Source organism: Giraffa tippelskirchi, chromosome 13 (genome assembly GCF_054371585.1).
Source record: "Giraffa tippelskirchi isolate mGirTip1 chromosome 13, T2T-mGirTip1v1.2.pri, whole genome shotgun sequence".
Lineage (NCBI taxonomy): Eukaryota > Metazoa > Chordata > Mammalia > Artiodactyla > Giraffidae > Giraffa > Giraffa tippelskirchi.
In genome coordinates, this window is record NC_137287.1 from 3,779,798 (window position 1) to 3,801,662 (window position 21,865).

The 21,865-nt window shown below is 56.7% G+C and overlaps 1 protein-coding gene across 2 annotated transcripts; it reads right to left on the reverse strand.

The window, feature by feature from the left end:
- Nucleotides 1-11,338: 11,338 nt before the first annotated feature.
- ZNF853 (zinc finger protein 853) lies at nt 11,339-18,768 on the reverse strand. 2 transcript variants are annotated; one of them, XM_081556240.1, is made up of 4 exons: nt 18,431-18,768; nt 18,070-18,275; nt 17,202-17,324; nt 11,339-14,522 (listed from the first exon to the last, which is right to left on the reverse strand). In XM_081556240.1, the coding sequence occupies exons 2-4, from the start codon at nt 18,080-18,082 to the stop codon at nt 12,631-12,633; spliced, it is 2,028 nt and encodes a 675-aa protein (XP_081412366.1). In that variant the 5' UTR covers nt 18,083-18,275; nt 18,431-18,768; the 3' UTR covers nt 11,339-12,630. The 2 variants fall into 2 exon arrangements, with proteins under 2 accessions (XP_081412366.1, XP_081412367.1); XM_081556241.1 differs by having other exon boundaries at nt 17,202-17,319; nt 18,431-18,739.
- Between the last annotated feature and the right edge of the window lie 3,097 nt (nt 18,769-21,865).

The following is a 21,865-nucleotide window of genomic DNA, read 5'->3' on the forward strand; positions in this document are numbered from 1 at the left end:
GCCAGTGCCCACGGGGGGGCACTTCCGGTCACGCGGGGTCCAGCGCGGCCTCAAAGGGTCGTGCGTGGGGGGAGAGGACGCGCCCCTCGCTCGAGGGCGCCCTCGGCCCTGGGTCCGCGCGCCGGTGTGCACTGGGACCCCGGCCTTGGGGGCCGCAGCGCCCCGCCCCCGCGGCTTCCCAGGAGCCATCCCCACCTCGGGGGACCCCCCGCCCCGCTCTGGCCCTGGAGACGCCCGCGGGGTCCCCGGCCGGACCGCCGTTCCCAGAACCCGCGCAGCCTCCTCATTCAGTCAGGATTCCAGGAGCTCTGCTGAGCGCCAGAGCCGGCTGGCTCCATCCCAGGCCCCGCGATGGGGGAGGGAGGCCGTGACCCCTATGAGTGGCCTCGGGGACGCTTCGTACAGGCCCGCGTGCCCTCAGATCCGGACGGGGCAGGGCCGATCCCTGCCGGGCAGGGCCAGCAGGACAGGAGCAGGTGGGCCGGACGCCCACGGCTAGTGCGGGGCCAACGCTGGGTAAACGGTGGGGGTGGGGGATGTTCCCAGAATGGAGGAGGGCGCGGACCGAGGGGGCTAGCCACTGGGCCCTGGTCGCCGGATGAATGCAGTAAGCCCTCAGATCTGGAAGCTTTCCAAGTGACCAGGAGGAGGGCCCGCTTGTGGGAAAGGACGTGTTCCCCCAGCAGGGGGAGGCCCAGGAGGTGTGAGAAGATGAGCTGGGAGACTCAGGGGATGCCCTCCCCAGAACTTACCTGTATCTGCCCTCCCAGGGCCGCAGCTGCGGTCTTACGGTGACATCTTGCACCCACGGAGGTTGGGCCTGGGCCTTGCCCAGCTATCATCCCACTGGTACCATTTTTCTTCTATTTTCACAAATGCCCACGCCCCCTCCCCCCAAGACAGGACATCAACATCACAGCCTGACTGGGCTCTCTCAGAGGGGTCACATCTGCTTGAAGTGACAGCTTCTCCCCTCCAGACCCTCGGTGTCTGGCTGTGGGTCTGCTCAGACCATGGAGAACCCAGACCTGCCTGCATAGGGGTTTCCATCACAAGGAGGGGGAAAAATGTAGCTGTGTGTGGTGATGAGGGTTAACTAAACTTACTGTGGCAGTCATTTCACAGTGCACATCAAGTCTTTACACTGGACAGCTAAAACGAATACAATGTTGTATGTCAGTTATATCTCAATAAAGCAGATATATATATATTATTTCCCTGGCAGTCCGGTGGTTAGTACTTTGCCTTCCAACGCAGAGAGTGAGGGTTTGATCCCTGGTCAGGGAACTAAGATGCCATACGCTGTGATCCCAAAAAACCAGAACATAAAATGAAAGCAATACTGTAACAAATTCAATAAAGACTTTAAACATGGTCCACATCAAAATAAAAAAAACTTTAAAAACTAAAAATTGAAGTTCTCTCATTAAAAGATGGAAAAAAAAATCAGAAGTTCTGCCAGTGTCACGCCAGTGGTTTGCAGGGTCCTGCTCGGAGACCTGAGAAGTGACCAGCCCGTGGATGAGACTGGGCTTAGGTGCTCCATGCCCACCTTTCTGCAGGCCCACTTGTCCATGGTACTCCCCGTCTGGTCCTGTGGGCCTCTGTGCTTTGGACTCCGGGACCCCCTTCCCACCCCCCTTCACCCCAGGTGGTCCCACTGAGAAGCTCTGAAGGGGAGATAACTCAGGAGAGCGGCAGAGACAGGAAAAGGGGAGCAACAGGAGTGGAGGCACCTGGACCTGAGGGGCGGGCGGGGAGGGAGGCTGCGGGGCCTGCAGGGAGCTGGAGGCGGCAGGTGGCATCACCGGATGGGAGCTGGGGTTGTGGGGGAGGGGTGAGACTGCCCCCGGCCCAGCCCTGTCCTCCCCTTCCCACCCTACCAGTGCTGCCCACTGGTCAAACCCACTCCTAATGTGGGGGGCAGGGGATGCAGTCAGAGTCAGGCCCCAGAACCAGACAGGAAACTAGGGAGGAGGTGGTGGTGATTTAGTCGCTAACTCATGTCTGACGCTCGTGACCCCACGGACTATAGGCCACCAGGGTCCTCTGTCCATGGGATTTGCCAGGCGAGAATTCTGGAGAGGGTTGCCGTTTCCTCCACCATGGGCTCTTCCCAACCCAGTGATCCAACCTGGGTCTACTGGATTGCAGGCAGATTTTTAACTGACGGGGATTCTTAACGCACTGGGAAGCCCCAGTCGGGGAGAGGGGCAGGTGAAACAGAACTGACAGCTCATCCCGGTCTTTGAACCCTCCACCTTGTCGGGCAGGGACCCCATGGCACCCGGGCGTCTGCTCAGATGTCCTCTTGGCCTGTTCCCACCTGACCCCTCCCCTAAGACCCGGTTTCTTCCCCTGATCTCTGCAGATGTTCCCAGCTGTGGAGTCTGCCAGACTCTGCCCACTGGGCGGCGCCCCCGTCCCCAGCCCCTACCCGAGTCTCCTCCCTCAGCTGACCACCAGCCTCTCGCAGCCAAGCAGAGACTGCTGCCCTAGGCCCTACGGCTTCCTCCCCTCCCTGAGGGTCTCCTCCCCACGCCCCCACCCCCGGAGCCTCTCCTTCCTCCTGCCCTGTGACAGGCAGACTCCCCAAAGTTCGTCCCGTGCAGGACGCTGAGTGATGGTCCAAGCGGAGGTCTGTGAAGACTGCAGGAGCCAGGTGTGCCCAGAGCGCCCACCCACTCGTATGTAAGAATAAAGCCTAAGCCACTTGACAGGCTGCTTACTGGCTATGTTTGTTTTGGAATCAAATACAATTCCCCGCTCTTGTGATCCCACCTGACTCCGTTCCTACGCTCCACTGGACCTGAATTGGATGTATGGGCCTCGCCGACAGCCTCAGACTGGCTGAGCCTCTGCAGGTGTCCCCCTCCCTGCTCAGCAGGCCTGACGTCACTTTTGTGCCTACTCGGGGCTGTCCCAAATGGACCACGCTTGGGCCTCGGATGGTCTGAAGTCACCTGGCCTTGACTCTTCCAAGCACCTAAGTCCTGAGCTGCCAGGGGTCACAGCTGGCTGCCCAAAGATGCCTGCAGGCACAGACCCTGGGGCAGGACCCCTGCCAGGTGGGCCTGTCCCCATGGGGTGCTGGGGAGCCAGAGACCCAGCTTCCAGCCTTGATGTGCCTCCTCCCTTCCCCCATTTCCTCCATCTTACAGTGATATTCCTCGAAACATCGGGCGGCCCTGTGCTTGGGCTCTATGGACTCACCAGTCCTGGCCACTGACCTCTCTAGCCACCTCTTCCTGTGGGTTTTCAACAGCATCCTTTGCACCCTCTGAAGCCAGCAGCCCAACCCCTGCTTTTCCCTCATTCTCAACGGGAGTTTTTGATCTGGGTGTTTGTCCACGCGTTTACACTCAGCCCGTACACATCGCGCACGGGTGAATGTGAAACCCTGTGCTCACTCCCGGTGGTGAGGAGTTGGGGAGATGGGGGCCCCGTGGCTCACCAAGCCCTAAGGATCGTGTCAAAGCATGTGAGAACCTTCTGGGAGCAGAAGGGATGCAGGATGAGGGGCAAAAGCTGATGAGGGAGGGAGGCTACAGGGGTGAGACCAGCCACAGAAAAATCCAAAAGGCCTGTGGGAGTCACTGTGTTCCCAGGAGAACCTGGGGACCAAACTGGTGAGTCTAGACTCAGCAAAGGCGCCGGGCCCACCCACAGGAAAACATGGCTTTAGGGCATCTGAATTTACATTGAAAGTATTAGTCGCTCAGTTTGACCCCATGGACTGTAGCCCGCCAGGCTCTGTCGTTGGAATTCTCCAGGCAAGAATACTGGAGTGGGTAGCCATTTTCTTCTCCAGGGGATGTTCCCAACCCAGGGATCAGTATCTTCTGCATCGTAGACAGATTCTTTACCATCTGGGGCTTCCCTGATAGCTCAGTTGGTAAAGAATCCGCCTGCAATGCAGGAGACCCCGGTTCGATTCCTGGGTCAGGAAGATCTGCTGAATAAAACATAGGCTACCCACTCCAGTATTCTTGGACTTCCCCTGTGGCTCAGCTGGTAAAGAATCCGCCCCCATGGACTGTATAGTCCATGGGCTCGCAAAGAGTCAGACAGGACTGAGCGACTTTCACTTTCACTTTCTTTACCATCTGAGCCACTGGGGAAGCCCTGAATTTACGCTGGGGGCTCTCAGAACTCAGCGTTACACTCCTACCTGGCAGTGACAGAGAGCCCTGGGATCACAATTAGAAATGGAAACGAGGCGTCAGTATTCCATGCTGTGGATGACTGGAGATGGACAAGGAGTTTGATGCCGTTTGGGGACATGAGAAAATCTAGATATACCCAGTGCTGCCAATCACCTGGCTCTGCGAGGGGCAGCTGATGGGCGAGAAACACAAGGACCATCCAAGGAAGGGGCCCAGTCCCATTTGAGACCTTGGCCAACACGAGGCCATCTGGGGAGGAAAGGAGGGTGAGTGGGCCTGCACTGGAGCTGGTCTGCCCTCCAGCCTGCTGCTTGTGAGTCAGAAAGAGGGAGGAGAGAGAGGCGGATGGGGCCTGCCAGGGCCTGTGTGGCCCGAGAGAGCAGGAAGCAGCAAGAATGAGAAAAAGAGAGACCCCAACTAGACGTTGTCCCTTCGTCCAGCCAGCACTAACCTTGAGTTGGAGGTCTTTCTCTTGGGGATGCTGAAAGGAGGTTGATGGAGAGACTTCCTCGGTGATCCAGCGGCTAAGACTCCACGCTCCCCATGCAAGGGGCCCAGGTTCCATCCCTGATCAGGGAACTAGATCCCACAAGCTGCAAAAAAGGTCAAATATCCCGGGTGCTGCATCTAAGATCCAGTGCAGCCAAATAAACATTTTTAAAAGGGTGGGAGGCTGGTGGAGGTGGGCTGGGCAGAGGGGAAGCAGCAGGGGTAAGGGCTGACCTCAGCGTGAACTCCTCCTGCACCTGCAGGTCTGGGGAGGGGGAACACAGCAATGAGGGGTGCAGGGCCTCCCGGCCCAGAAGACGGCAAGTCTTGGAGTCCTAACTGTGAGAGCCATATGGGGATGTGGTGAGGAGGTCCCTGTGCCTTCATGGGACAGGTGGCATTTCAGCCCAGCCTGAAAGATGGCCAGAGACTGGGATGCAGTGGGGGCAGGGGAGACCTGGCCTGAGCAAGACCTGTCGGCCAGGGGACGGGTGGGGGGGACTTGGGGCAGGTCTAGGCAGGGGGCAGGGCCCCATGGCAGCTGGCAGCCCACAAAGGCATCGGGCAGAGGTGGCTCATACACTGTTAAGATGGATGGTGGGGGTGGGAATGGCAGGGGTCCAGGTGGGTGGCCAACTGCTGTCCAAAGGCTCTTGAGGTGACCCAGGTGAAAAGTGGTAGGTCTTCAAGGTGACAAAATATCTTAATCCATTTGAGCTGCTATAACAAAATCACCATAGACGGAGGGGCTGAAACGTTTATTTCTCTCAGTTCTGGAGGATGAGAAGTCCAAGATCAAGGTGTTGGCAGATTCAGCATCTGGTGAGAACCTTCTTCCTGGTCAGAGCCAGGGCCCCTCGCTTAGTCCTCACATTGGGGGAAGGGTGAGGGATCTCTCTGGAGGTCCCTTTATAAGGGCACTAATAGCCTTCATGAGGACTCCACCCTCATGACCTAATCATCTCCCACAGTCCCCCTCCTCCAATGTGATGGCCTAGATTACATCAGGGGTTAGGCTTCATTAACATGTGAATTTGAGTGGGGGGTAAGGGGCAGACACAAACATTCGGTGTCCAGCACAAGATGAGAGTTAAGCTACGGAAATGGGAATGGCTGATGTGGGGAGCACTGATCACTTTGGGAACATCTCTTGGTTCCGCGATTGTGACACTATTGTGATGGACTCTGCCCATCATCCTTGCAGAGGGAGCCCCTTCCTGCCCCAGCTCCTCTGTCAGATGCCTGCACCCACCCGTGCATCAAGTCCATTCTAGCCCCTCACCCAGCAGTGCAGGGCAAGTGTGGTTATGCTGGGCCTGGGGACAGGGCAGAGGACAGAAAGGAAGAGCAAACAGCTCCCTCCCAGCCTGGGTGCAGACAGAAATGACAAAAATGTCCGCCAATCAGGGGCAGAGGTTCAAGTCCAGGCAGAGAGGAACAGGCAGGGGTGGAGTGTGGACTGCAGACAAAGGAGGCACAAGCCAGGTGTGAAAAAGACTCCCTCCTCCACCAAACGTTTAGTCTGAGCCTCATCCACCTTGGGGCTCGTGTGTCTGTCTCTGCATTGTCCAGTTTTAGCAGAAATTCTGTCAAGTCAGTTTCTCGGGAATCCTCGCCCTGGATATCAGATCACCGTCATATCTGATCAGAGTCCTCACCCCCACCATTCCCTAGGTGATGTCTGAACACCCTGGCTTGCCTTCAGCAAGAATCCTGTCAGGTCTGTTTAACCAGAACTTCCCCCACCCCGCCCCTGATGTTGCTTTCCTCTTAGTAATTTTCCATCCAGCAGCTTCCTCCTACCTTGCACCTTGGCTGTGAATCTCCGCTTGTCCTTGCGGTGTTTGGAATTGAGTCTGTGTCTATTCTGAGCCCTCTTTTCTCCTATTGCCTTAGGTCTTGAGTACAGTTTTTTTTTTACTGCTTTGATCACTGTCCGGCTCTGGTTCTCTCTAACGGTGGCACTACTGTCCTCTCCCTCGGGCAAGGGCGTGTGGAGGCTGAGCGGAGACATTGGTCAGCACTCCTCAGTGCCAGACTCTTTGCCAGCCCACAGCATGAGAACCCAGAAAGAAACCAGGGGGGCTTCCTGCAGGAGGTGTCCGCTGAGCAAGGCCTAGGAGCCTAGTGTGAGTGAGTTCTGCCCAGCTGGGGAACCAGCACCTGAAGGCAGTGTGCACCTGAGGATGAGTCTGTGCAGAGGTGGAGCCGACTCAAAGCCCATATGCTCAGACAGAGCCCTCCAGGATCTCACGAATTCCAAACGCACCGAGATGTCTCGTAACTCCCATGTGCCTGTGTCCCTGCTGGTGAGCCACAGGAAGGCTGACACCCAGAATGAACTTCATGACAGGCACTGGATGGCTGACAGCCTCCTCAACACCAGCATGCCCCGTGGAGGGCAAGGCAAGAACTAGGCAGAGGATGCCCCCACTCCCGCCGTGAACTCTATTTCATGCATGCATTTTCATATGCATCCCCCAAGCTGTTTACAGACATACAAGAGTGGAAATTTTATTAAAGCAAAAGTATAAGATTTGTTTATTGGAAACCATGTGATTTCTTACATCTAATCTTGATGTGTTTAAAAGTTACTTCTTGGGAATCCCTTGGTGGTCCAGTGGTTAGGGGGCTTCCCTGGTGGCTCAGTGGTAAAGAAATCTGCCTGCGTTGCAGGAGACCTGAGCTCGATCCCTGGGTCAGGAAGATCCCTTGGGAGAAAGGAATGGCAACCCACTCCAGTATTCTTGCCTGGAGAATCCCATAGACAGAGGAGCCTAGTTAGGCTACAGTCCATGGGGTCACAAAGAGTCAGACACAACTGAGCAACTAGGCATACACACACACCAGTGCTTAAGACCCTGGGGTTCCAATGCAGGGGGCATGGGTTCAATCCCTAGTTGGGAAACTAAGATCCCTGCATACCACCTGGTGCAGTCAAACATAAAAACTAAATAAAGTTACTTCTTTTCCACAGTGCTCCATGTGGACTTACTGAGCCTTAGATCTTTGGAACATCCAAGTCTAGGAGACTAATGAGTCCTCAGGTTCAGAGCTTTGGGGAAATACCTGGGTGGTGGCTGATGTCACCGCCTTGGATAGAGTCACCTGGAACCCTACAAGACTCGACCTGCAAGGGAGAATCCTAAGGGCATCAGTATGCCCTTCTACCATCTGGGGGCCTCACAAAGTCTTCATTTCTACAACGTCTAAACTTTTAAACCTTGGGATCGTAGAAAGCCTTATCTCATAGAAAATCCAGCTGGAGGAAAGAGTATGTGTTGGTTTCTTGCTTTAGATGCAACAAATATATTCCAAATGCCTACTGTATGTCAGGTTCATTTGCATGTATTATTTTACCTGTTTGACATGCAATCACCAGGAACAATGGATACTCTTGCTTCCTTGTTACAGGCAAGGAAAGTTGTTGTCAAGTAGTAACTAGCGGCCAGAATTCCAGTTCCCAAGTCCTCACCAGAAGACCATCGGTAGTTTCTCAAAGATGCCAAGCTGACTCAAACGAAGCAAAGACAGTACTAAGGGTTGAACTCTTTTCTGTTTTATAGGTTTGACTTTACCTTATTCCCTGGAGAGACTCTGTTTCACCAGAGACTTCTGGGCTTAGCCAGCCAGTCCCTGATATGGCATAAGTACAGCCCAGGGTCAGCCCAGAGAGAGATTTACCTGACTGCTAAGAAAGAAAAAATGACAGCCTGCCCTACTGCCGTTAATGTGACGAACACATCCCAAAGGGACAGGGAGGACTTCATACTTAGCTCCTCTGTCTCACACAAGTGCCCCAAATAGGGAAAACCGTGAGCGCTTTCCCAACCCCCTCATAGAAACAACTCTCTTCCTACCTTTTGCAAACCCTTGCAGATATGATCATTATATGAACAGTTGAGACCAATTATACTCTTAGTAATTTGGGGGGGGGGTAAATTTTTTCCCACTGTATTTTTTTTTTCACTTGATGAGCCAGCCTTGTAAGGTCTGAACTCCGTTACAAAATTCCCCAAGTCAAACCCCTTAATGTTCTTGTCTTTAGTTTTCCCTTGATATCTCTCAACACACACGAATTAAGTCACATCTAACTGGCTACCAGCACAGAACAGACAAGGTGTGATATAAATCCAGAAAAGCAGAGCTCCCCTGTGACTTAGGGTTAGGGTTAGGGCTAGGGCCCAGGACAGAACCTGGGAAAGGCTGACTCAGGACAAAGAACCACTCAATTTGGTGGCTGAAAATGCAGGGAGGAGGAGGGTGGAGACCTTGCCAGGACTAAGCCGTGGACCTGGGGTGGGCTATTTCCACTGGGAAGAGGGACACATTTTAAAATTTGTTCCAAGGTACCATACACGTGGTATTGGTCCTGCATACACCTGCGTCACCTCTGGAAGTTTGCCACCAAGTCAGAAGGAGGAGGTAAGGACCACGAGGCAGATTTCCTGGGGCTCCTTCTCAGGCCCAAGAGGACACAGACGCATGCTTTTTTCTTTCATTTATTTTGGGCTATGCTGGGTCTTTGCTGCTGCATGGGCTCTTCTCTAGTTGTGTTGAGTGGGGGCTACTCCAGCTGCAGTGCCCGGGCTTCTCATCGCGGCAGCTTCTCTTGTTGGGGAGCAAGGACTCTAGGGTGCACGGGCCTCAGTAGTTGCAGCTCCTGGGCTCTGGAGCAGAGGCTCAATAACTGTGGCATGTGCGCTTAGTAGGTCTGCAGCATGTGGGATCTTCCCGACCCAGGGATAGAACCCGTGTCCCCTGCATTGGCAGGCAGATTCTTTACCACTGAGCCACCAGGGAAGCCCCAGGAGCATGTCTTAATCTCCAGCCTAAAATGCCACCCACTCCCAGCCCCTCACCTTCCAGATCCACTCCTGAGCATACTTCCCTGGTTCCTGCCGGGAGGTATTAGCCAGGACTTGCAGTTCCTTTGGCAAATAACCCCTCCCCTCTCTTGGCAGAGACAGCACTGCCCCGGCCAAGCCATGCTGGGCCTAGGACCTCATTATAGGAGGGCAAGTAGTGTCTTGAAAAACACCTGCCTCAACCATCTCTGGACAAGGTAAGAGGCACAGCTGATGCTTTTAAACTACATTTTCTTTCTTTCTTTGCTGCAGCAGGTCTTTGTTGCAGCATCGTGCAGGATCTTTCTTTGCAGCTTCCAAACTCTCTAGTAGTGGCACACGGGCTTCAGTAGTTGCAGCATGCAGGCTGTTGCTCCGTGGCCAGGGGATCTTAAGTAACCTGACCAGGGATCAAACCTGGATCAAATCCCCTGCATTGCCAGGTGGATTCTTCACCACTGGACCACCAGGCAAGTCCCCACAGCTGCGGTATTTAGCCAGGGAAACTGGGCCACTTTCACAGTCCCAGAGAGTCGGGGGCAATGTGGAGCTCATTGTGCTCAAGGACATCCCCAGTCCTATCCAGAAGTTTCGGTCCTTTTGCCTCAGGCCCCATGCCTGGTCTTTGGTAGTCGGTCCTTGGCAGGAGGAACTGAATTTCTTTATGGCATGGAAGGCTCCTGACTGTCCCTCTGGGCTGTTCAGCTGGTGACTGTGACCCTGAGCCCCTCTTTCAGCTGCATCATGGCTTCAGTGGTGCTCAGCAAAACCAACCTATCCCACAGTCTCTAGAATAACCATTCTCTCGCATCTCCCAAGTCCTCAAGATGCAACATGAGCTGCGAAGCCCCTCTCACCTGGTATCCTGTCCTGTCCATCATATAGCAGCCATGAGTCACAACAGGGAGAGCCTGTTGCTGCAATGGGAGAGTGGTCCAAGCCCACAGTCCCCACCTTAGACTCCAATTCCTAAGACTACTATCAACACCATCAGTCTTCAGGTGGGCTCCTGACAGCAGACCTTGAAACAAGGACTTAGGTGTGAGTGATTTATTAAGGCCCTGCTCCCAGCGGGTATCTGAGTAAAGGAAATAAGACCGGAAAGGAGAGGATGCAGAGTAAGGGCGAGTCTCAAGGCAAACCCTGCAGAGATGCTCGGATGGGATCCCACAGACAAGCTTGGCCATGATCCATGCCTCAGAGCGGTGCTGGCTGGAAGGGGAGGAGCTTGGCTTGCAGCATCCTCCCACACCTGTCTCTCACTGGCCAAGAGTCACCATGGGGGAGGCAATCCCCAGGTACAACCAGCTCTCTGCACAACTGGGTCAAGAGGCTTCAGCAGCCCCCAGAGTCATCCAGCAAAGAAGCGTTGAGGGCGGGGCTGTTGAAAGCAAAAGCTGGATGACAAGGGGAGACGAGGATGGTAAAAAGGCATCTGAGAGCATTTGACTGTTGCGTCTTAGAGCCAGGGACTCTCAGGGCTGGGAGGGGCCTCAGTTCTCATGACACCCATCCAAGTGACCCAGCACACTCACCACTGTCACAGCAGTCCATACTACCGTTGGACTGGACGGCTTCAAAGCTCGTCCGGAGGAGACGCCAAAACTGGCTTCCTCCAGCACCCACTTTCTGGTCCCCATCCCTCCCAGGAGAGTTGTACTGAATAAGCCCATCCCTGGCCAAGAATCTCAGGCTGGAAGGAAGGGTCTGGGGTGCAGAGCTGGGCGTGGGTCTGAATACAAAGTTGTCTGCTTCTAGAGCAACGGGGAAAATGTGACAGAGAAATGAAACCCCATAAAATCCAGAGGTGAAAACACAAAGACAGGACAAGGTATCTCCTCATTTTTGTTTATTTTGTTTCTCACGTACCAACACGTTGGTAAAACGGAGCAGGCTGTGTTAGTAAAGGAGAAGCAGGGAAGGGAGCCAGGCAGTGTCTAAGGAGCTACACGGGGGAGTCAGGAGCAGGAAGGGCCAGAAGGACCAGAGGTGTCAGGTGCCACCACAACATCATCCTGCCCTCCCACAAGACATCGAGATTGCTGCTGCTCCGACTGACCCCCAGATGTTTACAAAATCACTAGAAACAGCATTTCTGTTGCCTCCCGTCCTTGTCCCCAGCATTCTCCTTCTGACCCCCAGTGGCGAAGCAGGGTCTGCTCAGGCTGGCCCTCTGCACGGCCTGGCCTGGGAGAATCTGCCCCTGCACCTCAAGATCCCAGCCTCCAAGCTGCAGCAGGTGCACTGGCTTCTGAGAAGGCAAGGCAGGTGGGGGCTACAGGGACATCTTTGGGAGCGATGGAGGGACCACCCCTTAGGACCTTGGATAGCACTCACAGGATGCCCTCTGCTTCCGCCCCCGGCTTCTATTCAAGAGGATTTAGGGACCGCCTGTGAGCCAGCACCTGCCTTGGAGGCTTGCCTGGCTGTGGCCCTGGAAGGAAGGCTTCACCTTCGCCCAGAGTGGAATTCCTGGCCTTTGCACATTGACCCAGCAGACGCTGGGACCCTGTGTTCATGAACACAAACATTTACATCAGGATTTCATCCACCCTGATGAACTTTCATTCGCGTAAGTATTTTCAAGGCAAAAGCCACTGAGGACAATTGAATGCCTTGATCAGTTTTCTACGTAGTGCAGATAAATTTCCTCTTCCCCCATGAAATAATTTTCACCAGGACCCTGTTAAGTGCGTTATACCACGTGTGTCGGCTTCCCTGGTTGGTGTCGGAGGTCTGTCGAATGTCACCCACCATCTCGACCTGCCTTAGGGAGTTTTGCCCCGTGGCTCTCAACTTCAGTCAAGTCCAATTTCCCCGGGGTAGAAACTGGCCAACTTCTCACCCATTGGTACCCGAAGACGACCCTGAACCATGTGCTGTGGGCAGTAATGTGCCACCTCCGTGACGCCTTAGCCTCGTCGATTTCCTCTCGCGGAGTGTTTCCAAGGGTGAATCGGTCCGTCACTCAGTTGGCCCGTAAGCAGGATGCCAGCGATGTCCCAGCGATATTCCAGGATGCTGCGGAAGACGGTCAAGACTTCCAAGCGCGCGCGGTGCTTCCCGGGTGCGGGGGAAGGGGCGCCCTCCCCGACCTCGGCGCCCCGGTCCCCAGCCCCGACCCCGGGTCAGGGCGCCTTGTCCGCCGCCGGCTCGGCGCGCGGGGTGGCCCCGGCGGCCGGGCGCGCGCTGCAGAGCAGGCCGAGCCCCCGGGAGCGGCCGGCGCCGTGCAGCTGGCGCTCGTGGCGGCGGATCTGAACCTTGTGGCGGAAGCGCTCGCCGCAGTCCTCGCACGCGTAGGGCCGCTCGCCCGAGTGCGTGCGGCGGTGGCGCAGCAGGTTGGACGAGACGCTGAAGCGCTTGCCGCAGTCGCCGCAGGCGTAGGGCCGCTCGCCCGTGTGCGTGCGCTGGTGCTGCACGAGCGCCGAGCTCTCGCTGAAGCGCTTGGCGCAGTACGGGCACGCGTAGGGCTTCTCGCCCGTGTGGATGCGCTGGTGCGTCACCAGGTTCGAATGCTGCGAGAAGCTCTTGCCGCACTCGCCACAGCGGTGCGGCCGCTCGCCCGTGTGCGTGGCCTGGTGCCGCACCAGGTCCGTGCTGCGGCTGAAGCCCTTGCCGCACTCCCCACAGATGGTCGGCCGGTCCCGGGCGCGCCGCCGCCGCCGCCGCGGCGGCCGGGCCGGTGTCAGGGCCGCGCCGCCCGCCGGGCCCGGGACGGCCACGATCGAGGGCGCCGACACGGCCGCCGGCAGCACCATCAGCTCCTGCAGCACCACGTAGCCCGGGGGCGCCACCACCACCGCGGCGGGCGCCCCCGCGGCGGCCGGCACCAGCTCCAGCTGCAGCTCGGGCGGCACGGGGGTCAGCTCCAGCTGCAGCTCGGGCGGGTGGGCCCCAGGCTCCACCGGGGTCAGCTCCAGTTGCACCTCCGGCGGCTGCGCCAGCTGCTGCTCCAGCTGCTTCTCCAGCTGCTGCAGCTGCTCCTGCAATTGGAGCTGCAGCTGCCGCTGCTCCTGCTGCCGCTCCAGCTCCTGCCGCTGCCGCTCCAGCTCCTGATCGGACTCCATGTCCACCGGCATGAGCTCCAGCTCCACCTCCTCCTCCTCCTCCGGCCCCAGAGGCCGGGGCTGCAGCTGCTGCTGCAACTGCTGCTGCTGCTGCAGCAACAGCTCCAGCTGTTCTTGCTGCTGCTGCAGTAGCTGCAACTGTTCCTGCTGCTTCTGCAGCTGCTGCTGCAGCTCTAACTGCTCCTGCTGTGGTTGTAACTGTTCCTGCTGCTGTTGCTGCCGCTGTAACTCTTGCTGCTGCAACAGCTGTTGCTGCAACTGTTCGTGCTGCTGGAGCTGTTCTTGTTGCTGCTGCAGCAGCTGCAACTGTTCTTGCTGTGGTTGCAATGACTCCTGCTGTGATTGTAGCTGCTCCTGCTGTTGTTGTAGTGGCTCCTGCTGTTGCAGCTGCTGCGGCTGCTGTATCTCTTGCTGAGGCAGCTGTGGCCATCCCTGCTGTAAGTTCTGTTGCAGCTCCTGCTGCAGCTGTGGCAGTTGCTGTTCTTGCACTTGCCCCTCCTCTGATTGTTCCTGCCGCTGCAGCTGCTTCCGCTGCTCATACTGTACACACGGGGGCTTTTCCTGCAGTTCCTGCCGCTGGAACCGTTCCTGCCGCAGCCGTGACCGCCGTCGTGCCTGCCTGTTATGCTCCTGTGATGGTTTCTGCCGTGGCATCAGCCGCAGCCGTGGTTGCAGAGGCCCCTGTTGCGCAGACTGGGGTTTTTCCTGCAATTCTGGCTGCGGTTGGGGCTGCGACTCTGGCTGAGGTCCTGACCCTTGGTTGTGTGGTTGCGGTTGTGGCTGCTGCTCCAGCTGCTGTTTTAACTGTTGGGCTTGCAGCTTCTGCCGTACCGACATGGTCTCCTCAGCGACTTCACTGGCCCGCTTAGGAGCTGAAACTGCTGGCCGCCGTGGGCTGCTGCTCCTCTTCTGAGCACTTTCTTCCTCCTGACTCGCACTCCCACCGCTGCCACCTGGAGTGGGAATGGCAGGAAGCCAGGAGAGAAACATCTGGAGTCAGCTCTCTGGTTCAGACTCCCATGATGTCCTTCCTTACCCTCTCCCATGTACAGTCACTCTACGATACGCTCCTGGGCCCTCAGCAGGGACCCCCAAAACACGGGACCACGTGACAATGGCAGCATGATAGAAAGGGAAATGCCTGGCAGTGTGAAGCTGGCTTAGAAATGTATCCAAGGGACAGCTAGCTGGTCACATCACTGTGGACCCCAGGCTACCGACCTCTCCTCTGGGCCTTCTTCCACACAGGCTTGATGCTTAGACCTTGGCAGTGAAACCACCCTGGGTGGCTGGGGCTCGCCAACACCAATCCCTGAAAAGTCCTTTGGGCTTAACTTCCATCCTAGAGGAATCTGTGAACCTGACAATCCCACGGCTAAGCCACAAGCCCATGCTGAACTCTGACCTCAGTTAGGGGTCACACCTGAAACAAATGAAACTCACCCTCTCTGTACATAATGAAGAATTTTTGTCAGGCTGCCTGGAAGTGTTTCCACGGCAGTTTCTAAAAATCACCAAAGTCAGACAGAACACAAGGTTTCCAGGTGGGAGGTGCCCAATAATTCTACCCGGTAGCAGCTGGCTAACCTCCTGCAGGTTCAGGGCCCTCCTCGTCTGGAACATACCTCTGTCATCCCCACACTGCCAGCTTAATGAGTGAAGCAAGAAGGGCCCTGGCATCACCCTTAGTAGGTGCTTGAAAAATCCCTCTCCCTGTGGGTTAGGAATTAGTTTGAAAATTAGCAAGCACTTTGGAAATATTAATACCAAGGATACAACTAGCTCCATCTGAAACAGCCTTTAGACTGAAAGTCGTCTGCTTGTTTGTTTTTTGGCTGCACCACTCAGCATGTGGGACCTTAGTTCCCCAACCAGCAGTGGAACCTGAGTCCCCTGCATTAGAAATTCGCAGTCTCAACCACTAGACCACCAGGGAAGTCCGTTTAGACTGTTAATTCTCCGATGGAAAGGAACAACTCACAGCCCCAAGTCTACATGGCAACTTCCCAGTTACTTAACCTCTGGGAACCTGAGTTTCCCCATCTGCTTAAAGAAGCTAAACCCCTTTCGAGGAAATTGTGAAAATTAGAGGGGATAAACGCACAGCCCCACCATGGTGCACGACGTCGAGTAAGCTTGGCTATACAGGACTCACCTCGTTGCTACATGTCACAAAATCAACATGCGGTTTCTCACTCTGAGCACACTGCTGTGCTATCAGAAAATCCAAAGAGGCCTTCTTCATTCCCAAGTCTGATTCAACATCTATTTTTCCCATAGCATCATATTTTCAACTTTGGGATAGAAAGTAGAGGTTTGGTTGACCCAATTTTGCTTTCTGGTTGATTTTCCAGGAATATACTGATTTCATAAAATCATGGGATATCTACATGTAAATAATTCCCTTTTAGAAAACTTATTCCCAAGACCCTTCGCTTAGGCTAATGGATCAGTGAGTGCATTTTTCTTACACACTCACACCAGGTTGGAGTATGCGGGAAGTGAGGGAAGACAGACCATGAAAGACAACCTGTTGCCTTGGCAAATCCAAGGTCACATGAACACTCCCTCCTCCTACCACCTCTGGGGGCAGCCGGGACTCATCACCCCTCTGGGTAGGTCCTCTCATTTCTAGGACGGTGCTTGGTCAAACGACCACTCCCTGCTTCTCACGGCATTTGCACTGTTAACAACGATATTTTGGTAAATGTATACTTAAGTGTCATCTGATGTGTCCGCTCTCGTGAGATTTTTTCAGTTGAGTATTTAAGCCAAAAGAGTCCTGGGAATTCCCTAGTGGTCCAGTGATTAGCACTCTGAGCTCTTATTGCAGAGGGTGTGGGTTCCATCCCTGATCCGGGAACTCCAATTTCACAAGCTGGGGGGAGGGGGAGGGGGAGGGGACGGAGTGGTGGAAGGCCAAGGGTTCTAATTGAGTCCACACATCCCCATCCAATGCCTCCAGTTCCTCTGGTCCTTTCCATGTTCTGTTCAACCCTGCCCAGCCCCTCCCTCAGTGCTCTCAAAGCACAGAGTAGGGAGTTGGCTCCAGTGAGCATGGCCACCTCCTTGGAAGATTTGCCAAGAGTAGGGGGCGGAGCGGGTCTTGGAAGGTTCTGCAAGGCCACATTTGCCTCTGGGAAAAAGGAGAGAAAGATGGACGAAAGTAGGCAGAAGTCAAGGAAAAGTGGACAAGGCCAGAGGCCACAGAGAAATGAAAAGCCACAAGACCACTGACAAGGGTGCCCCTCAGCCCCTGAATTCAATCTGGGACCTTGAGTCCGGAATCAGGGATGAGAGAGGGTGGAAATGGAGGTTGTGTGCGCCCTGGGGAAAGAGCAGCAGGGCCCAGTCAGCACGCATCCAGGTAGGGGATGGGGGCCAAGAATGTGCGCACTGCCAGGCAGCCCTCAACAGCAACACTGCAGCCTGACGGTGGCCTCAGAAAACCCCGAGGTGACCCTGCCCATGTGAGGGGTGCAGCCTGCCTGCCACACCCCAGACAGCGGGCTGCTTGCCCACCTTCAGGGCTCCCCTCTCGACAGGCCTGGGGCCTGGTCAAAGGATCCTCGCCAGGGACCTGAGGACCATCTCCTGGTTCAGGTCAGAGGTGCCCCCCCTTAGCCCCTTACCTGAGGGGGTGTCAGGCCCCAGGCCCCCATCTTTAAGACGTCGAGGCTTCCGCACGAAGGTCTTGGTCGCCCGCCTCACCTTCATCCTGGTGGTCAGACCAAGATCCTGGGGAGCCGGCTGTGCTGAGGAGAAGGAAGAAAGCTGTTCAGAGTGGCGGGGAGCCCCGACAGCAGCTCACCCCTGCTGGAAAGGAGGTCGGTGTGGTCCACGGCCGGGAAAGGGACGAGCAAGGGCGGCTTGGAGCCCTCTTCCCAGGGCTGGCTCCCTGCACAGGGAGTCCTGACTCTCCTGACTTTGTGCAGGGCCCATGTTCAGCCTCACGCCTGGGGCAGCCCTTGCAGCTGCTCATCACCGATGATGAGAGACGATGACTAGGTACACTCCCAGGAGGGACGTTTGGGGAAGTTTACAGAAAAAAAGACTTCTTTGTCCATCTCCATCTCACATTCCCCTGGCCCCATCAAAGCACGGACAAGTCTGATCAATTCCCTGGTCTCTTGCCTCCCAAGCTGCTCTGGGGGTTTGCCCAGTCTTCCCAGGTCACCAGCAGGCCGCCAGTTCCGGGCCACGTGAGTCCGTTCAGGTGCCACCTCAGTTCCCAGGAAGCCAGGTTCCCGGAGCACTACAAGCCCTGCAACTGGAGGGCTGTGGGCCTGGCCCTGTGCCCAGGCGATCCTGAGGTCTGCAGGGTTCCCCGCCTCTCTCCAGCATCCCCCAGGGCCCCTGTGGCGGGATCCTCAAGTCCAGTCCTCCCTCCCCTCCTAACAGGATGACTCCAGGTCCCTCCAGCTTCGCAGAAAGGAGCCCAAACCTCTTAAGAAAAGCGTCCCTGGGTTCGCCCCGCTGACCTACCCCCCTGGGCCTCACCTGGCACAAGCATCGCCTGCTCTGCGGGCAGCCTGGGCGCTAGGGGAGGTGTGGTCAGCAGGGGCTGGAAGGTGAAGGCCAGACGTTCAGCCAGCTCCTTCGCCAGGCGCCCCCATCCAGAAAGAGCCGGGGAGGCGCTGGGCCACCCGGGGGGCCTTTCTGGTCACTTGGGACGGTCTGTCGCTGTCAGGGTTGCCGAGGTCGCCCTGGGCCAAAAGAAGGGGGGCAAAGCGGAGTTCAAGAGCAGAAGTTGGTGTGGGCTCTCTGGAACGGGGTCGGGGGGCGGGGAGACAGAGCCCCAAGCCAGCGCGCGGCTCAGGGCGGGACCATCGCGGGCGCCGAAGGTGGACCGGGGGCGGACCTGGTGGGCGGTGGACCGGTGTCGTTTCAGCCGGGGGCAGCGCTGGGCCCACCGGGGATCTGCCCGGGGCCACAGGTGCCGGGAACCGGCGGGCGGGCGGCCTGGGCCGGGCCGGGCCGCGCGGAAGGCGGGAGGGGGGCGGGCGCTGCGGCCGGGCCGGGGTCCCCGTGCGCTCGCCCGCCCGCCCGAGCGTGCGACCGGCCGGACACGCGTCCGAGCGGGCAGCGGCCGGGCCGGGGTCGGGGGCGGGGGCGGCGGGGGCTGGCACAGGAAGTCCCCCCGGCATCCGCATCCTGTCCCCCGCGCCCCGGCCCCCGCCGCCGCCGCCGCTCTAGGCCGCCGCGAGCTCGGTGGGCTTAACCCTTCCCGGCCCGGCCACTCACCCCGCGCGGGGGGCGCGAGCCGGGGGCGCCGGAGCCGGGGGCGCCGGGGCCGGCGGCCGGGCGCAGCGCGCCCCGCAGCATCCCTGGGTGTGCGCGTCCGCGCGCCCGGGTTGGCGACTGTCACCGCGCGAGTGCGGGGGAGGCTCCCAGCCGGGCTCGGCAGCCCGCTGAAGGGCGGGCACGGCCCCGGGACAAACGGGGTTCAAGTCGCACTCAGTTAGGTGACGCTCGGTTCACGAAGCCCCATCCCGGGCCGCTGCGCACACCCTAGAGAGGCCTCTCCTTCGTCCCCCTGGACCCACGTCCTGGACCCTGGAGTGGCGAGGATGGGCCTGGGGGCGCGGGGAGTTGCGGCCGGCAGTCAGGTGGGCGTGGGCCCCAAAGGACCAGATGGGGCCGTAGGGGCCACCCTGGCCAACTGGAGAGCTAAGCTTGGCTCTCTCTGCGCCCCTGCTCCGTGCGCACCGCCCGGTAGCCAGGCCCCCTCGCCGCCCCCCACCTTCCGCCCTCCCCAGCCCCCTCCTCAGCCGCTCAGGGCAGCAGGCCTCCCTGGTCGTGCCCAGCCGCTTCCCCGCGGGTCAGGAAGGGTCCCTCTGTCTCCATATCCCGCCCCTTTGCTACTCTGTTCTCTCTTATCTGGAGGTGGGCTGACTGCTGAAATCAGGATGCTCCAGTTCTCCGAAAACCCAAAGAACTGGCCGCTGAGAGCTGCTCCTGGGGGGCGGACGGGAGTGCCCCACTGGAGGGGACAGGGGTCCTCCTGTGGTCACAGCCCCCTCCCCCCTCACTGTCTCCACGCTCACATGGCTGCCACACCTGTGGTGGCCCCCTTGTTCCGATTTTGGATTCTTCCAGGCCCTTTGGGGAGTGGAGATTGGGGCTTCCCCTCTCACCCTTGCCTGAACTGCCTGCACTCTGTCTGGCAGCTTCACCCTAGATGAGGTGCGCCGGAGGGCAGGGACCGCATCTGCCTCCGTAGAGAAACAAACGCAGCAAGAGCCCGTCTTTGGAGGCAGAAAAATCTGGGTTCCCAAGGGGGTGCTCTTCCAGCCGTTAGGAGGGGAATTATGGCCTTCCATCCGGGCAGTGGGACCACATCCCACTAGCCTGGTGTCTGGGGATAAATGAACTGGCTCCCTCCTGCCCGGGGCAGGTGTGCCCCTTCCCCTGCCCGGGAGAGTCGAGAGCAGAGCTGTTTCTGCCTCCTCCTGCCTCCTAGGAGACTTCATGCCCAGGGGATCCACTCCCACCACCACCCCGAATTTTTAACCCCCCCTCTGCTGGCTTCTTTCTGACAGCACTTTTGCTCATTCTCACAGCTCTCTCATCTTAAAAACACCCCCTCCCCCCAACTCTCCTGCCCTTAGTGCCAAACTTGCTGGAAAGATGCCCCATGCTAGTTCTGTCCATACCCCCATTGGCCTGGCCCTCCTTCCCTCTCTGCAGCCTGGCCTCTGCCTGGTCACTTCACCCAGACAGCTCGGCCTGATGTCATCAGGGACCTCCACATCACTGAATCTCTCAGCTCATTCCACCTCTAGGCAGCTTTGCTGGGAGAGGACTCTTGGTTCCCCCTTCTTCCCCATCTGCCACCTTTGCAGGCTCTCTCCTTCAGCAGGCCCGTTGCTCACCCTTACATCGTGCAAACCTGCAATCAGGTGTCTTCCCAGGGCAGCTCTCCCCAAGAGCGTTTCTCTGGTCCACACCCGAGCACTGGCTTGACCAAAGCCGCCACCCTTTCTTTTGCTTTCTTCCTCTTCTTCTTTTTAATCTTTTTTTTAAATTTTCTCCTTTTTTTTGCTGCACCATGCAGCAACTTTCTTTTTTTAATCAAGGTAATACGTATACCAAGTTAAACCAAATAGTTCTGCAAAATCTGTGGCAACAAGAAAAGTTTCTCCTCACTTGTGAGTCCACTCCCATTTCTTCAGATATCTCTTGCCATATTTCTAAATAATGTGTTTCTAATGCCCTTACTTGCTTTTTCCAGTTTAGATCATATCTGTTGACAGCCCACTCTGGAAGGTGCAGGTTAAACTGTTTAAACCACACAGAGATGTGCATACTTTCCCTCCCATCCTCCCATTGTCCAATCATTTGTCTGGTCTTTATCCTGTTTTCTGGGTGAGAGCTTCAAACTCTGGTGGCTCAGACGGTAAAGAATCCGTCTGCAGTGCGGGAGAACCAGGTTTGATCTCTGGATTGAGAAGATCTCCTGAACAAGGGAATGGCTGCCCAAACAAGTATTCTTGCCTGGAGAATCCCATAAACGGAGGAGCCTGGCGGGCAACAGTGAACACACAGACACGCACACAGTCACCAGCGTGAGTGCTTTCCTGAATTCTGCGAGTTGATCTAATGCATTAACGAACCCGAGTGGGTCACAGGAATCCTGATTTTGTAGCCGGCTGGTCGGAAGTGCAGGTGGCCTGGGAACGTCCAAACGTGAGGCCAGTGTATGAGGTCAGGGCGGTGTGTGCTGGGCTTAGTTGCAGCATGCAGGATCTAGTTCCCTGATCAGGGATGGAACCTGGGCCCCTGCATTGGGAGCAGTCAACTGCCGGACCACTGGGGAAGTCACTCTCCTCTTCACTGCTTTTTGGCTTCTGCTATTGCTACTGTGGATGTTCAGGGCCATTTTGATACCCAATCCTTTGCACGTGACTGATATTTTCTCTGTGCTGTGGGCTCAGTCGCTCAGTTGTGTCTGACCCTTTGTGACTGCATAGACTATAGACTGCCAGGCAGCCAGTTCAATCTGGAAACTCATGTTTATCTGTTCCGAGAAGTGAATTTGAGTAATTTCTTTGACCACGTTCCCCTTCGTTTTCTTTTCTCGTTTTCTGGCATTTTGATTTTTTCAGATATTGGACCCTCTGTTCCACTCCTCTCAAGTCATTTTAGCTTCTCTTCTATTTTTCATCACTTAACCTCTCGGTACACTTTCTAGAGGATTTTCTCTTCATTTTCTTCTAAGCTTTCTGTTGAATGCTTTTATTTCTGGTATTCTGTCTTCCATTTCCCAGAGCTTTCTTATTCTCAAGCTGTTGCT